The sequence below is a fragment of the Tenebrio molitor genome, chromosome 2 (genome assembly GCF_963966145.1).
Source record: "Tenebrio molitor chromosome 2, icTenMoli1.1, whole genome shotgun sequence".
In the NCBI taxonomy this organism is placed as follows: domain Eukaryota; kingdom Metazoa; phylum Arthropoda; class Insecta; order Coleoptera; family Tenebrionidae; genus Tenebrio; species Tenebrio molitor.
In genome coordinates, this window is record NC_091047.1 from 32622900 (window position 1) to 32641154 (window position 18255).

The 18255-nt window shown below is 37.1% G+C and overlaps 2 protein-coding genes across 3 annotated transcripts in view; one reads left to right on the forward strand and one right to left on the reverse strand.

The window, feature by feature from the left end:
- LOC138122977 (sperm-specific sodium:proton exchanger-like) overlaps positions 1 to 16869 on the forward strand; it is a 96780-nt gene extending 79911 nt beyond the window's left edge. Inside the window, exons 9-11 of one of the 2 annotated variants that reach the window (XM_069037423.1) lie at positions 16022 to 16270; positions 16321 to 16459; positions 16510 to 16869. In XM_069037423.1, coding sequence (XP_068893524.1) covers positions 16022 to 16270; positions 16321 to 16459; positions 16510 to 16701 — 580 coding nt within the window. In that variant the 3' untranslated portion in view covers positions 16702 to 16869. Of the gene's footprint in view, positions 1 to 16021; positions 16271 to 16320; positions 16460 to 16509 lie in introns of those variants that run through there. The other variant, XM_069037426.1, reaches the window with a different exon arrangement.
- On the reverse strand, positions 16675 to 18174 carry Orc6 (Origin recognition complex subunit 6). Its single transcript, XM_069037447.1, has 6 exons — positions 17773 to 18174; positions 17602 to 17725; positions 17312 to 17553; positions 17084 to 17262; positions 16846 to 16980; positions 16675 to 16794 (listed from the first exon to the last, which is right to left on the reverse strand). The coding sequence occupies exons 1-5, from the start codon at positions 17838 to 17840 to the stop codon at positions 16856 to 16858; spliced, it is 738 nt and encodes a 245-aa protein (XP_068893548.1). The 5' UTR covers positions 17841 to 18174; the 3' UTR covers positions 16675 to 16794; positions 16846 to 16855.
- Positions 18175 to 18255: the final 81 nt, after the last annotated feature.

An 18255-nucleotide genomic window follows, 5' to 3' on the forward strand; every position in this document is an offset into this window, starting at 1 on the left:
ATGACGACGTCCTCCGCACACTTATTAATCAATCGGTTTTTTCGATGGCGTTGAAAAAAATGTATTTTAAAAAGATTATTGTGAACAAATCGTAGAGATATTACAAAAACTATTGTACAATACACGTCCGTTAGGGCCTTTACAGCCTCGCCAGTATTATTCCTAACGGACTTCTACTGTAAAATACTATTTCTTCCTATACTATGGTAAAGTTGAATTTTACTGTATCCATAGGGACGAGAAAGTAGGTGTTTCTACGGCTAGCCTTGCAAAAAAAAAACACAAATGGCTAGGCAGTAAATTTTTTTTTTTTACTTTTTTCAATAGAGGGCGCTGCAATAATATGTTAAATTAAATTTACAAAAAAAAAGATTTTTACGATTTTAGGTAACTTTTTTAGTTCAAACAAAAGCTGTATTCTTTTTATAAAATAACCTGCTTAATAAAATCTAATATAAGTAAATTTTTATTTTAAAATTACCAACAGATATAGATTTCTACAGAAAGTTATATCTAACTGTGTGTAGGTGCCGCTGCGTTTCGGACTGTTTGTTTTGTTATTATCTCAAATGGTTATTGTTGACAGTTGACAGACAAAACAAATTTTATGTTATTATTATATTATTGCAGTCATGTTGTGTAGGAAGAAAAGTAACGTGTAAACCTTAGCGGTAAAGTGATTTTTCCAGGCTTCAAGAAGTGTCCAGGCTCGCTAAAGCTCGCCTGTACATTTCTTCTTTCAGCCTGGAAAAATGTCACTTTACCGCCTAGGTCCACAATATACTATTTTTTTTTGTTCGATATGCCCTGGGGTGGAAATAACTCAATTGAATGTTTTCAATAGAAAAAAAAATCTGGAAGATTTGGAGAAAAATCTGGAAAAACTAAATTAAAATAATTCGGGGAAAACTGAAAGTGTTTTTTTGTATGAACTCAAGACCATAACTCAGGATTCGAACGATAGCTATGCATAATTCTTTTTTGGTTTTGTTTGTTAGGGTTTTGGATAAGTTTTCGGAAAAAAAATCGGGACAATTTCAAAGGAAAGTCGGAAAATTCGGAAAATTTTCAAAAATTATAATTTTTGTATGCACTCTCGATCATAACTGACAATAGAAGCTACATATTTGCTTGATGCTTTTTTTTGTTTTCAATTAAAATAAAATCTGGAAAATTTGAAGAAAAATCTGGAAAAACGCAATCCAGTAAATTAAAATAAAATTACATTTGCTTTTATTTTTTTGTTGTCTCGCGATCTGTCCAACAAATGTAGTGGTTGTTTTATTTCTATTCCAATTTATTTGCCTACATGCACAAATGTCATTTGACAGTTGATTGTGAAATTGGGAATCAAACCAATCGGATTGTTTACTTGAACATCGATCTTGGAATTGAAATCGAAATGTATTTACCCAATATTTATTGGGTGATTCAAAATAATTGTGGATAAATCTGGCAACTGTGTACGAAAATTTATGTGGCAACTGCATGGGTAGAATAGAGTTGACATTTCTTTGACAGTTCGTAGTCCCGCAATTTTGAAAGTTGTCAGTCAAATCAATGTGTAATGGAATTTAAAAAATCAAAATGCACGCTGTGATGAACCAAGTGGGTTATTCAAAATTCCCACCAAGCGGCCATCTCATTTTTTTTTCTACCAACATACACAATGAAAATAAAACCCGCGAAATTCAAAAATGGCCAAGAGCGCGTGATCGTACCTCGTTAATTTCCCTACGTTGTGTTTTTTTTAATACAAATTAAACATTACCAGGTTCGTTCCAACAGGGTTTGTGAACCACACAGAAGAGTGCAAATAAAACAACACAATCACTTTAACCAGCTATTTATTCAAAGTTATGATTGTTGTTAACGCCTGGATTAATGAATAATAGCGTCTCGGGAGAGGGCACTCACTCTAGGAAAATGGTGAGCTCTGGCCATTCTCCTAGATCCCCGAATGAGGCTCCGCTAAAACCTCTCCTGAAAATACGAACAAGTCCGAAGTGACAACGTGGACAGGACAGTTATTGAAAATTGAGCAAAACTGATTTCATAAACAACGCAATCTAAAATTCGGGAAAAACAGAAGGGTCATGTACATTACAAACAATGCAGTTACTTCGGAGTTAATTTACAATGTGCGGCAGATACGCTATAGAAGGAGCGAGTGGCTTTGTGTGGTCCGGTGGTCTGTGGCACCTATCCTTACGACTTTAACATTTCCCGCCTACCCGTGATTTAGTGCTAAGGGAAAAGTCCTAACCTAACTGCTTTACGTTAAGTCAACAAATTGAGGTACTCTAAGTTCATCGGTTGAGTTGAATATGACTATTTCAAAGCAAACACAAACGACGCTTGTCAAGTACCACAAACTTCGGGAACAGATTACCATTCCGGAAGTTCTGTGCCAAGGAACTCGGATTCAACTTACACCATGAGCGACGTTGCGGATCAGTATTCAGCAAGCCCCGCCAAGCGTTATGGTTTTCGGGTCTCTCTTGGGCGTGGAGGGAGAAAAGACTGGAGATGGCACTAATTCAAATAAGTGTACCGGCCCGCGAAAGCTACAGAGTCATAAAAGGTTTCTGAATATAGACGCTAGGCCAATGGCTTCCTTCGCCTTCCTTCCAGGCGCTTTATGCTTCTTTATCTAGCGCATTGTGGACTGGGTCATAAAAGGTTGTTGCACGTTCTTTTAGAGGGTTCGGATTTTTAACATGGGAAGCATAGGAAATGCCATCTCCAGTCTTTTCTCCCTCCACGCTCTTGGGGCACAACATGTTAAACGAGGGGCCGCGGGGTCGTGTTCAACGATTGGATGTTAGGAGAAACTAAACCCCTCAAACAGAGAGAGACCCTCGCGATAAGGAAGAATTGACATTTACACCAACTGGAAAAGAACACTTTCAGTTTGGGATGGAAAAGTGGTAACAATCAATAACACATACATAAAAATTTAAAAAAACACAGTCCGGTCGACCCTAACTTAGTTGAGCCGGTTCATCGACAAGGGGCCCCCTGAATAATATGGAGGGCGCCCCGGGACTAAACGATGAAAATACCAAAATGTAGAAGATCCCTGGATAAGGAAAAGCCCGCACAGATACCTGAAATATAAACCCAATTGGTTGCTACCGGGATGGAAAGTGGAAACTTTAAAATTTTGATTAAAGTGTTAAGCAATAAATAGATACTTGTTACACCAAAAGCGTCACTCGGAATCAGTGGCGGCTCGTGGTGTTTGTGCTCGAGGAGGCCAGTCAAAATGTGAGAGATATTTTTTTATGCGCTGTAAAAAATTTGTTTTTTGAGGGGTGTACATTTATTTAAAAAATTAGCACAAATACAAAGCGTTTAATAAATGAATTACATGGTAAAATTGACAAATGTATTATTACATAATCTCCAAAATAAATACCTATTTAAATGACTGTAGCTGAGATTGTCTAATTTAAGGTGTACCGATGAATCTGATCTATTAATTGTCAAATATTGAGCGGATAAAGCCCTTAGGCAAAAACCAAGTCTTACAACCGACTGAAATTTTTTACTCATTGTTGTATGACGAGATGCAGGCCCGTAGCTACGGGGGGGCCAGGTGGGGCTCAGCCCCCCCTGAAAGCGGTAACTGCCCCCCCCCTGGAAAAATTGGGACATAACTACTACATACTTTCAAAAACATATTTTTTATCCATCCAAAAATTAAATGAGTAATGCATGAGTTCGCTCAACTTTATTTAAGAAAGCGATTTGAAAACTGACCCGGCTTCTTATCAATAATACCTTGCGGTATCCGGTGTCTTTTAACTGTTTTGCTTTGAAAGCAATAAAATTCGAATAACGGATTTCTAAGAAGCCAAAAGAAGTATGTAGAGCTTTGCTGGGAAACAAACAGCTCGCTTGTGAATATCATATTCATTTACTTTTGCCTCTTGTTAGTAGGTATCAAGAAGTGCTAAAAAACAGACCCCTAAAGTTTTTCCAAGTGGAGTTTTGCGTATGTGTTGAATGAACTAAAATGGACAAATTTTTAATTAAAAAAAGTATTCCAAGGGAAGATGGTCCCTCTACGTTATCATCTACTTCGAATACCCAAAGTGAAACAAATTTGCCACCGACAGACATTGCAGCAATTGGAGATGATATTATACACATAAAATTATCGTCATACCCAAAAAACAGAGAAACGCAGTTTCAATAAAGAGTGGTTTGAAAAATTTATTTGGGTTGAATATTCTCCCCGCAGAGACGCAATTTTCTGTTATGCTTGTCGTCAATTTCAACCTCATGCTTCAAAAGAAAATGTATTTACAAGCACTGGATTTAAAAATTGGAAAACTACATTGGAAAAATCAAAGGGATTACCAAAACATAACTCTTCGAATACACACATTTTATCAATGGCAATGTGGAATGAAAAAAAACTCCGGTTATCAAAAGGTATGGAAATTTCTTCACTAGTAAATGACGAGGTACTCCAACGAAATCGCTATTACGTAACATCAATTGCTGAAATTATACAGTTCCTAGCTGTAAATGAATTACCTATGCGAGGAAGCTACAATATTGAAGAACATGAAGAACAAAGTTTATTTAAAAAATTGATGGAATGTTATAAAGGGATTCCACGTAATGCTACATATCTTTCACCAGAAATACAAAATGATGTCATTCAAATTTTGACCGACTGTGTTCGCGAAAGCATTGTGGATGACGTAAAAAATGCGGATGTACCTTGGTTTACAATTCTTGCAGATGGTACTAAAGACAAAAGAGGTCGAGAAAATTTCGCCCTCGGGATTCGCTATGTAAAAGAAAGCAAAGCTTATGAGTCGACTTTGTGTATCAAGACTACTGAAGAATTAGATGCTCACTCATTAGCGGAATTAACTTTAAATATTCTTCAGGAAAGTGACATAAACACTGATTATTTACTCAGTCAGTGTTATGATGGAGCCTCGGTGATGAGTGGAAAGCGAGGTGGACTACAAGCAATAGTATATTTCAAACCAAGGTAAGAAAGTGGCTTCTTGCAGACCGCAGGCAAAGATTATAAACCGAGTCGTAGACGAGGTTTGTAAGTGCCTTACAATTGTTAAAAAGCGTGATACATGGGGATGGTCGAGATAATTGCGGATTTTATACAATATGGTGGGGACATCAACAAACCACGTGCGACCCATTATGATAGTTAAAATACATTCCGTGCGAAACAGACATAATTTTAGTACCGCAAACATACCTTGTTCAAACCAGAAGGGCTGGACAACAACAACGTCTAATGTAGTTCGGAAAGCACCGAAAATCACACAGTTAGAGCACAAAAAAAAAATCACACAGGGTACATCTGCACTCATCTACAGACAAGGGATAAGTGTCACAAAAAAAAACATGACCGTTCATCCCCTGTCGGCTTCCACCCCCGCCCCTAGTGGTCGCTGGTGGTACCGACACCGGTACTTTCCTGGCTGTCATACAAATGTCAACTCTATCCCATTCACACAGTTGCCACATAAATTTTCGTACGTAGTAGCTTGAGATTCAATGTGATTTCAAATTTAATGGAAGAACATAATTTGTTTGGACATGACTTACCTAATTAAATTGGGACATAAATCCTGGAACAAAACCGCATGGTTCTAACTCGATCACATTCCAGGCACATCACACATTTCCAACATTTCAGCAGTGTAGAATACTGCAGGTAGAATTCATCTCCCATGTAAAATTCCTCATTTTTACTTTGTTTACACATTTCCAATAGCTTTTTACAAATTCACAAAACGATCACAAACAAATTTAGGTATTGAAATTTGGACAAGACAACGTCTGTCGGGTCAGCTAGTAAAACATATTTTTAATTTTCATTTAAATATGCGCCAAATATGCTGCAGCCCAACGGCATTCGTTTCCACTGTCATGACCCACTTGATAGAAAGACTTTTGGATCGTACGGTATTATTTTCGTTTTAATTTAAAATTGTTCACTGCTTATTAATAAATACGATTCCATTTTGAATTTGATAAATCTGATCTCAAATTCGTAATCAGCGACCCCGAAAACCCTATACAGGGTTATTCTTATTATGATTGTAGTCCAAGTTGGCGTAAAAACTGAATGTAAAATTTATGGTTGCCGCTCCATATAAAAAACATCAAAATGATGTGAATAAGTGCGTAAACTTCGTCCAGCGAGAGATAGGGAGATTTTAAATTTTATTACATTAACCCAACACTACAAAATGCATTAGAGCATAATTTCAGGGCAAAAATGTTATTGCTTGAAGGATATATTTCAAATTTTACGTGCCTTAGGTACTAGGTACTTTCTCTACGTAGAATTTAGTGACTTTTATGTCAACCTATCTCTCGCTGGACAAACTATACCTAAAAAAAGTAAATAAAATCTTCATCACCGCACTTTTCACCTAAAAAATAACAGTGACAGCGGCAAAAATTGACAGTTCACATGAAAGCGGCAAAAATTTCATAACATGGGCATGGCCTGCTTCGACTACAATCATTTATAATAACCCTGTAGTATCTACATATCTGCTTTCAGAAAATAACTAATTTTTTTTTCAAAATATGTCCGCCATCTTGAATTTGATAAATTTTATATCAGGTTTGTAAGCAGCGAACCCGAAAATCTTATAGTACATACTTTCTGGACAATAACTTAATTTTTTTCACAATAAGTCCGTCATTTTGGGTCCGCTATTTTGAATTTGACAAATTTGATTATCAGCGACCCCGAAAAGTAACAGTAGGTACATATTTTCAGAGCGATACATACCCTCACTTTTCGAGTTTTGGCCAGCGAAATAGGCTATTGGCCCCACTGTGGATCGTGAAAAAACACCTCGGGAGTGCATGATTGTTACCCTCGGTGCTCTGTAGGACCCTCGGGCTTCGCCTCCAAACTGCACCTCGAATAATAGTTATTTTTGTATTAAGTGCGCAAAATGATTGTTTTTGGTGGGCGCATGAGAATGAGTTTTTGGTCGAGACTTCAAACTTATTCGAATGCGCCAGCAAAACAATCATCTTACGCAAAATAATACAAATAGGTATATATACTATTTTTTCTACCACCGCTAGTTAAACCTTTGCTAGAGTAAGGCCGGCCTGAGATATGACATTTAATGGGGGAAATCTGCGGGGACAAAATATTCCAGTGGCGTGGCAAAACGAGTCACAGCAGTCACAGTAACAATCAGCTGATTTTTAATCTGTTGAGCACCCCTATTTTATGAAAGATGGACTCGTCCGACTGTTTTCCGTCTACGCACACCCCCACCAAATGTCATATCTCAGGCCGGCCTTACTCTAATAAAATTCATACTTACTACAAAACGATGAGACATTCAAGTTGCCCGCCTGCGCTGGTCACTCGGTTACGAATTTTTGCAAAATTTTCCTTGGATGTTTTAATATTTTGTATCACAAGGCTAGAAAATGCCATTTTGCAAGTGCAAGCACGGTTTGTGGGGCAGAGACGCCAGCCGAGGCCCACAAGTGCGAGCACTTGCAAAACATTTTCTAGCCGTGTAATACACAACATTTTTTCGGCCGACAATTTATTTAAAGCAAAATATAGTCATTTTTGTTAAAAAATCACCAGATAGGAAATGTATTTTTCTTCCACTGACAACATAAAGGATTCAAGAAGCGACTGTCACGACAAAAATCAACAAATTAATCAAATATTCAAAACCGTCGTCGTCGTTTCTGTTATTCCTAACCCATCGCTTGATACCCCCTCGGCCCCTACTGCTATACACAATGTACAGCTTGCGATAAAGGATACAAATTTGCCCGACATCAATATTTTACACTTAAAAAATTGTAAAAAAATCCCACATGACACTGACATTTTGTGCTGCCAACCTAAAATCTTTCATTAAAATTAGGAGGCAAGGTTCGGGCGGAAAAGGGCTTCAACAGCGGAACAAGACACTGAGTTGGTAATTTTTTTACGGAGACACCCTTTTAAAGATGCCACTTTATGGCGAAACAGCAAACAGATTTTCCAGCGTCAGTTGTAACTGCAATAGCAGAATCAGAACTTAGAAATCGTAGTGCAGCTAACAAAATTTTTCTCACAGAGGAAAACAAACGAAACAGAATTGCGTTTGCCAGAGAACATATCCGCCGTCCAGAAAATTTTTTGGGATAATGTCTTTTCAGACGGAGAAACATTCCAATCTTGCAACAATGGAAAAGTGCGGGTCTATCGTCCTCAAAGAATGCTCTATGATCCACAGTTTACGAGAAAAATTCAAAATTCTGGTAGATTTTCGGTAAATGCTTGGGGATGGATCAGTAGTCGAGGCCCGGGTATATAGTTGTTTTTTCACTACTAGTCTTAGAAAGGGTTTTAACGTACCTATCTATCTAGTAGTGAAAAAAAAATATATACACCACGGTAGACAAGACAATTTTAAGCCTTAAAAAAATGTCTTCTCTACCTTGGTGTATAATTACTATTTCAACGACATCCGTGCTGTCAGTGTCATTTTTAATATGTTGGTGTAGATTGTACACACAAATTCACCACCTGTATTCAAAGTATAAGCAGATCCTAGTTAGAAAAGTGTCAAACAAAGAATTGAGGTTATGGTAAAAGAAAATTTATATTCCGTAAAACAGCAACAACAAACAATAAAACTCAATCTTCAACATGGTATAAAACATGGTTAAACTAAGTCATCCTTAGAATCAGAATCAGACATTTTCTTTTTGATTTGTGAGAAATGATACAAAATAATTTGAATTTGTCAATTTGCCGCGTCAAGGTAAATTGCCAAATTAGGAAATTTAAAATGACTAAACTGAAACAACAAGTAATGCCAACATATTGTCATATTGACAGCACGGATGTCACTGACAACAACTCTAGGTATGTGTTTTTGTGGAAGAAAGGTTGACTGCGCTAGTTTATGTCCAGCTACTGGGTCAGTGTTTTTTGCCTTCCGTACTACCTATTTTTGGCGATAATTTCATTTATCAGCAGGACAATGTCCTATACATAATGCTCGGCTTGTAAGAACATTTATGGAACAAGAGGGAATAAATTTGTTACCGTGGCCATCAAAGAGTCCTGATTTAAACCCGGTTGAAAACGTCTGGGGTGAAATAATGAAATACTTGAAGCGAATAAACCGTCCAGAAAATGTTGAGCAAATATTGATGAACGTTGGAGTGAGAGGTGATAAGCAGAAGACAGCGGGCAAGAAAGAGAGGGCATGCCGAAATCGCCGAAAGCAAGGAAAGAAAGCAGCAAGAGAGAAAGAGAAGAGGGTAGGATGTCGGAAGAAGGCCTGAACCCATTCAGAAAGAGTTCCAGAACCGAAAGATCCCCAAGTAGAGGCGAAGAAAGAAATCAAAGCAAAGAAATAGAGAAAAAAATAAAAACAGTGCTCAGAGAGATAGAAGAGGATATGGCGGGAATAGTAGAGGAGAGCAGAGCACGAAGAAAGGAATTAGCGGCAGCGAGAGAGAAAGAGGGAGAGCAAGAAAGAGAGGACATGCTGAAATCGTCAGAAGTAAGGAAAGAAAGTAGCAAGAGAGAAAGAGAAGAGGGTAGAACGTCGAAAGAAGGCAAGAACCCACTCAGAAATAGTTCCAGAACGAGAAGATCACCAAATAGAAGCGAAGAAGAAAATCAAAGCAAGGAAATGGATAAGGAAATGAAAACTACCATGATAAGAGAGATGAGAGAGGAGATCAAAACACTAAGAAAGGAATTAGCGGCAGTGAGAGAGGAGAATGGGGAGCTAAGGAAAGAATTAGCGACAGTGAGAGAGGAGAGGAGAGGAAGAGACGAAAAAGAGCAGTTGGAGAAGGCAGATTGGATGAAAAGGATGGAAATGATAGAGGAAAAGATGGAACAAAGAGAAAAGAAGGAGAGGAAGAATAATGTTATAATAACTGGAATAGGAGCAATAAGTGGAAATATAGAGAAGGGGGTGGAAGAATGGTTAGAAAGGGAGATAGGAGTGAAAGTGAATGTAAAGGAAGCATTTAAAGTAAATAAAGATAAGATGATGCTGGCAAAAATAGAAAGTTGGGAGCAGAAGAAGAACATAATGCTAAGTAAGAGTAAGTTAAAGGAAAAAAAGGGTGAGAGGATGTATATAGATGACGATTTGACAAGAGAAGAAAGGGAAACACAAAAGAAGTTAAGAGAGTTGGCCAGAGAGGAGAGAGATAGAGGAAAAAGGGTGAAAATAGGATACAGGAAAATACAGATAAACGGGGACTGGTTTAGATGGGATAAGAGACAGGAGAAACTGAAGAAAATTTGCTAAAAGAAGGAGAGAATAACTAGACGACTCGGCGAGAAAATGTACAAGGAGAAGGTGAATAAAAAGGTAGGGGGACAAAGACACAGAAAAGTAAGAGAGAAGAGAGAGAATAAGAGAATCGAAGTACAATAGGGAGGAGAAAGAGTATGTGTGAGAGAGGAAAATGATAGCGGGTTGCAGAGGTGGGGACGAGGAGAGAGAGAACAGGAATGTGAAGGAAGGAGAAGAGAGAGAGAAGGTGCAAGAAGTGACGCGAGGATAGTGAGAAGATCAAACACATGCGGCGAAATGAGAGAGAGAAAGAGAAGGGAATGGGGATTAATAGGGAGCAAAGACGGCAGGGAGATGGATGAAAGAATAAGCAAGAGGAGAGAAAGAATAGAGAACGAGAGGAGTGAGGGAGAACAATAAATTGTTATTTTTTATGTTTTGTAATCAGGAATCTGAAAGCCCGTAGGGCAAAATAAAGCATTTTTCGTAGTTGTATTGATGAACGTTTTTTATTTTATTTTTTTTTTTTTAAATTGCCATTCCCGCTTTTTGCCATACGGCTTTTTACGGTACCTTTCGGTCGGCCGTTTTTTCCATTCAATTTCCTTGCTCCTTTTGCCTTCTCAGGTGATGCGACGGGGCTCCGGGGCACTTTCCCCGGCCACCCACGCCCATTCCACCTCACATTCACAGACATACACAACATTTATTTATACACCCATGGGCGCCTTTTCCCGACGGGACTCGAACCCGTGCTGACCTCGCGGTGGTGGCCGAAAGAGTGTTGATTCTTCCTTCCACCACCCTACCGTCAGCCCCGAGGAAACATACACACACATCCATGGCCCGGTGGAGGTTCCTTCCTTTGAAAAAATCCTCCCCCTTCGGTGGGATTCGAACCCACTAGCATCGGGACCGCGACCTCGGAGTATAAACCATTCACGATTATTTCAAATTCGGACTATCTATGAAAATCTGACATTTTAGTTGGCAGTATTGTGATTTGTCTTAATAAATCTATTTTAGGTTATAATTCAACCGAACACTGCTCCCAAGTTGTTACATTTTTTAAATAATTGAACGCATTAGGAACAATAATCGTAAAATTGTAACTGAAATGAAACATACATACCGAGTGACTATAAATGATTGAAAATTATTTTGTTATGTTGGTAACACATTTGAAATCTTTAGTTGGCAACATCGTTGGCATGACACACGCAATTTTTAAAATTGAAACAAACGTCAAAAAAATCTAAATCGACAATGTACTTCGTGACTTAACCTAACCTAAATAGGAATGATTGACAGATGATGCACGAGAAGACTTGCACTACCAACTGCATCAGTGTTGCCAATCCACTATTTTCCTTCAATCATTTATAGTCACTCGGTATTTGTAGGGCAGTTCTGGGTAAATTCTTATTAACTAAATTAATGACGGAATTGACAACAATGCGAATATTTAAAAACGAAACGTCATATGACAGGACCTGACGCCAATCTAACAAAAAAATATCGCGGCCTCCTACGTGTTTAAAATAATCGTGAACGGCATATACTTTCTCCGACAGCCATGCGGCCACCGAGCCACCTATTTCTTTTTTATTATGTTCATTGTTATTATTAAACGTATTGTATGAAATTTAAAAATCTTTATTTTCACGGATTTTAATTTTGAAAAATTTTATTTTCACGAATTTGGAAATTTCAAGTATTGAGGTTGACAAACTTTGACAAATCTCGGTACGTTCACAGCCTAAATTTTCAAAAAATCTCAGTGGCGTCCCAAGTTAATGCAGTCGTTTTTTATGAGCACGATGGTACGTTTTTCTGATACCGTAATTTGCTTTTCTCAGGTAAGAGATTGAGTGTTAATTTGTGTGCGGATTCCCGCAATTCTGGGGAGGGTACAATGTCTGCTATTGTCATTTCAAAAAGTGTCAATGTAAATGCACCTTTACTGTCATTATGATTGATATTTTCAAAAAAACTGTCAAATTAACTTAAGCTTGGTTATGAGTAGCTAAGGTATGGTTTAGAAATTTTGACAACTGAATGACACATCTGCCCAGTTTTCCGTGTCCCCAATAGTACACTCTATTTCACTATCGCACATTTTGTTTGTTAGAAAATGTGAGCAAATGTCAATTTGGTTTAACTTTTGTGAACTAAAATTTAATACAATCTCAATCGTGCGCGCCTACTAAGTTTTAATATTTTGCCAAAATAAACGATAATATTACGGAGGTTGGTTTTTATTTATTTTTTATTATTATAATATTGCTTGTTTTATTAAATGATTGATTGTGAATAAAATAGCTAGTACACAAACCTCGGCGAAAGTCCATTCCTGTGTCTCGAGAACTAGTTCACCTCGAGGGCAAGTCATTCGGTAAACTATTGTTCTCTCGACAGGAATGGAACACTTTCCTCCTCGGTATGTAATATCCTATTATTCCAGTTAAAGTTTCCACACTATGTTTTGGCATAAGGGGAGGCTATGATTTCATTTTTCAACGTTGGATACATGTTTGATTTCTGTCATCTCTGCTGTCACTAAAGTGACTGACATGCGGATCTATCAAAATGAACGTAACATGTTGCCGAATTTACCGTAATCATAATTAATCGACTTTAAAACGTGTTGATGGTATTTGTATCTGCAAAATAATTGCCTCAATCCTCCCATGTATTCTTAAACACTAGATAAATTTAAAATGTTACAGGTACAGTTAATTTCAAAATTATCGAGTCAAAAATCAAGAAGTCGATTTATTACAGTTTTTTCCACATGTGAAGACGCCTTTTTGAAATTTGGACGTCATATTTTTATATAGGTTACGTAAGTTTGACAACATAAATGTCGCTGATATTTTAGAGCACCATAATATTGTTTTTGTAATTTGCCTCCATTAATTCTCTAATAGACATATTAACGAACGCGACGTCATCATCTGGGATGTCCTTATAGGCATTATTTCACGGAACATTTTACGAAAATTTTTAGGTTGGCATAGCTTGATCCGTCATCCGTGTCAGTTTAAATTACAAAATGTGCAAAGAATTATTTATCAGGATTTATCAGGCAACAAATTCGCGACCGTATTTTTGGCAATTTCACGTATTTCAGCGGGCGTACATGAAAGATTATCTTCCATATTCGTGTTTTGTGACAGAATTTGGATGAAACAAAAGGCGACTTTGAAGACTTGATCAAATTTTCACTTTTAAAATTAAGACATTACCAACCGCCACAAAAATCCCTAAATCGAGGAAAGTAAACATTTTTGTTTAAAACCGGCTTAAAAAGGGCAAATTACAAAAAATAGTATAAAAAGCCCGTTCCATAACACCTTGAAGCACTCATTCTTTAAAATAACTCGTGGCTACGCCACTCGTTTTTTAATCTTGAATTCGTGCTTCAAGACTGCTCTTATGAAACTTGTCTTTTAATATACTATTTTCTTCAAACGTCTGTAAATTATGACATTATCCTATTGCATTGATAATGCTAAAGTGTCACTTCATTGTCATGGCATCTAACCAGCTGACGAGTGGCAGATAAAGTTATTATCTCCGCTGAGGGCGTCCGTGAAGTTACTATCTCCGCTGATGAGCGGCAGTAAAGTAAACTAGCTAAATCATTTGAAATTCCTACCTGGTTTCTTAACATGTCTTAAATAATTTGTTATGAAGGTTTGAAGAAAATAGTATATTATGTTATGAGGAGCAAAAATGAGGTTTTATGTGCTGCGGCCGGTAGATTGGCTGCCGAACGCAGTGAGGCAGACAAACCAACCAAAGCACATAAAACCATTTTTGCTCCGAATAACATAATATTATACTATATTTTATCCTCTACACCGTGCTCCTCGCGATGTTGGATTACTCTCCGGATCGACCACCCTTCTTCTAATTTGGACTTTCGCGTATTCGGTTAGATTAGGCATTTTGTTTGTTAAAATTGACATTGATCTTTGACAAAAAATGTAAGTGCATTTTACACGGTAAAAAATTAGGTGTACTCTATAATTTTGAAATTAACTGTACCTGAAACATTACATTTAATGTGTATACTTATTTATATATTTCTAACACATTTCATTAAAAATTTTAAACTGTAATTATGTATAAAAAGTTCAAAAAAGGAAAAATTCCCTATTCATTTTTGCCTAGTTTATAATAGTTTGTGACGGTCCTCTTCTCTCGCGCCAATAGAACCACCCTAGTTCGTTTCGAACTTTCCATTTTAACCTTTTTACAAAATATACCTACTTAGGTAAATAATTTTGCAATTTATTTGACAATGCCAATTTAAACAAATGACTAGTTTGAAAAACCAAAAAATCATAGATATCGACCGGGCAATATGAAAATAACTAGTGATTTAACCAACCTAACAACTGCAATTTTGATAGTACAGATGTTTTTTGAATGGACTTTAGACTCGAAAGTCTTAGCTGAGACACCCTGTATACCCCAAAGGCGGCCTTACACCAAGGCAACATGTTGCCAATGCTTTTTTCCCCGAGGGAAAAAAAGTTGACTAAAAGCTTGAGTTGGCTATGTTTTTTTGCCCAAGGGGAAAAAAGAGCCACTGTACTCCATACAATCAGGGAGTAAAGTGGCTCATTATACAAGGTGATTTATAATAGGTGTAAAAAACTTTTACATTGTGTTCGGGAAGTGATTTTAAGAAAAAAAAAATGTTATATGAATATAGGTCTATTTTGTTTAGTTTCCCAATTTCACACACTTTTGCCAACTTTAGCAATAGAACAGAAACACAGATTAATTTGAATATTTTATTAAAGATTCATAACAATTGAAACGCAGTTTCACCCGACTAAAAAAGGGTTATGTTATATTATTAGAGATTTACAGACTAGTCAGACTACATAGTGGTTACAGACAGACACGTGCTTGAAGCGAACGAAAATGACCCAATCCAACAATTCTTGTTTGACACGATGCTAAATTTTGTAGAAAATTTGTTAGAAAATGAGAGAGACCCTCGATCAGGACCAATGAACGATCAGGATCATAGTCTGTCTTTGTCAGATCCTGATCGTTCATTGGTCCTCTCCCATTTTCTAACAAATTTTGTAGAAAATTTGTTAGAAAATGAGAGAGACGCTCGATCAGGACCAATGAACGATCAGGATCTGACAAAGACAGACTATGATCCTGACCGTTCATTGGTCCTGATCGAGGGTCTCTCTCATTTTCTAACAAATTTTCTACAAAATTTAGCATCGTGTCAAACTAGCTTTAACAGTGAGCAAACGGTCTTTACCGAAATTCTACGAACGGGATATTTAAACGGAAGGTGTTCTGTCTCGCTTGCGAATTCAAGTTCCCGAAGGGTGATGTTTTTAGAATTCACTTTATCCCTAGCTGACTCCGCCCTCGCGCAGGTTTGGTTCACGACATGAAGACTTCTACTTACTCTTTGCTCTGGGTACCTATTTCTCTTTCTTTCTTTCTCCTATTCTAGCATACTTCATCTTTGCCTAACAGGTATTTTCTCCTTTTCCCATCTGCGCATTCGACCGACCACCTAAGTTTTCTTAAACTGTACAGTACTGTAACTTCTGAAATTTGTGTTTCTTAATAACCGGTTGGTTTATTAACATCACTGACCCTATTGTGAAGTATTTGTAGTCATTTATTTCAGTTAAAAAATAAATACTCATTTTTATTATCAAATTTAGTCTAGAATGCAGACTTTGGAAGAGCGTCAGTTACCCGATCGCACTCCCCATTATCATGAACGTCCCCTCGTACCGCTCCCAAACTCAAATAAAGATCAAATACATAATTGAACAATCCTTCGTACCGGACTTAACGAATTACAAAATGTTTGTCGTGAACGACATGATGGTAGACATTTTGCTAATTCAAGGAATGCTGGCTGACCACAGCACTAAAAACATCTACACTGCTCCGTGTTATATCCCCAGGTACGTCTTCTACTTCCCAAGTTAACAAAACCATGACAAAGTGATTATAGATCCATACAGAAATTGTTATTGCCCCAAAGCAGCAAGTCAAACATCTCATGTATTGTAGACACGAAAATGTTGATAGTGCCAGCTAAAGACAGTGACGTATACCAATTGATGGTGGATGCGGAAAGGAAATGTGAACTGGTACCTATGAGACTTTTGTCAGAGTACGATGGGATATACCGCTGTTTTAGGTGAACTATCGGTCAAGCAAATGTCTTCAACATCTCATACAATCGAGAACCTTGAAAAGTCGTCGGCCCAGTAAACAAATGATAAATATGAGCAAATCTATACTCAAACCAGTGAACTTGACGCACTCATCTCTAACTAACCTTCATAGAAATCAAACTACTATATCACAGGTCACTTGTATGAAAAAGTGATACATTCCACTAATTATACATTTTCAGAATCCTTCTGTGCCATTCTCCTTGCGAGAGAATCAGATGGAAGGTCATTCAAAGGAAAATACAAAACTGTAATTACACATGTATTAAATGTAAGTGTTGTAAGTAGTGTAGCATTACCTTAATAAAGTTAATCATTCTTCATTTCTCTTTGGAGTACCTCTGCTGAAGCCTTATGTAATATTCTTTCGCGCCAAACATCATAATCTTCCATCTTGTCCTCCTTGTTCATCGACTTGGTTTTCAAACTTGTCTCTTATAATGAAAAAAACATTGTTATTCTTCAACATTGATACATAACATCACTTTTCATTAAGTGAAGTTGATTGTGATATACCCTGACCTCAGCTTAACTCACCTACAACCTCCATAAGTTCCTCTTGTTCAGTGCTTGCATTTTTCTTAGCTTCTTTTATTCTTGACAACCCTAAAGAAGCTGCAAATTTACCAAACTCCTCTAGCAACTCATTCCACTGAGACAATTTAAGCCGACTTATTGCCCTAAGCTGTGACTTATCTACTTTAACCCTTTTTAACCTACCAAAATTTAATTAAAAACTCCTTTCAAGAGTTCAATTAAGCATACTTGCAACTGGTGAACACTGCAGCTGCCACATATTGTGGGTGTCTAATATCTTTGATTTTTGTATCATGCTCCTTATAACTCTGCAAAATTGTCTCGGCTGTTTCTTTGATTTCAGTGCAACTAAGCTGCACACATAACTCAGATATTGTGAGTGGTTTGTCGAGATCAAGCATTTTTTCAAGATTGTTCAAATTGTTTTGATATACACCTTTTCGCAATCCTGCCAGTTTGAGCGCTGTATTCTGTAAATATATTGTCTTGACATGATTAAAAAAAATTATAATACTGACCTTATCAAATCCGACACCTAAACTGGTTGCTGCTAAGTCCAAACAGAGCACGATTTTTGCAGCATCGCTGATAGTTTTTGCGGCAGTTTTCGTATTCAAGATTCTTAAAAATGCTTCAGCTTTCCTGGAAAAATTCAGTTATTTTGGGACACCAAAAACTGAAATGTTTACTGAATCGTGACGGAGTTTCGGATGCCCAGCCGCTCCGAATTGATGAGCAAAATCTTATTAGTTGTCATTTTTCTTCGCTTTGGTAGAAATTAGTGCAAACAACGTTTAAACTTGCAGAACCGAATGAAAACAACTCAACTTTTAAAAGGAAAGAAACGTTACTCAAGGGGTCAAGGGTGCCAATCACAGGCTAGGATCACAGGTGCCAATGTTGAGTTGCGAATTTATAAACAAATTGTATTATGAAAAAATTATTCGAATCTAAGACGAAAAAAACATTACTTTTATGTAATATAAAGTATAAAACTGGTTAAAATCGAGTTTAGATGGGTAATGAACGTTGGTCAATACTTATTATTTAAAATTTAAATTATAAATTTTGGGCAGTTCTAGGGGAAAATAAAAGGATTTTTCTGGGGTTGGCAAAGCGGACAACAACAAACGAACACGAATGCACGAACGTAAAATAAATGTCAAACGCAC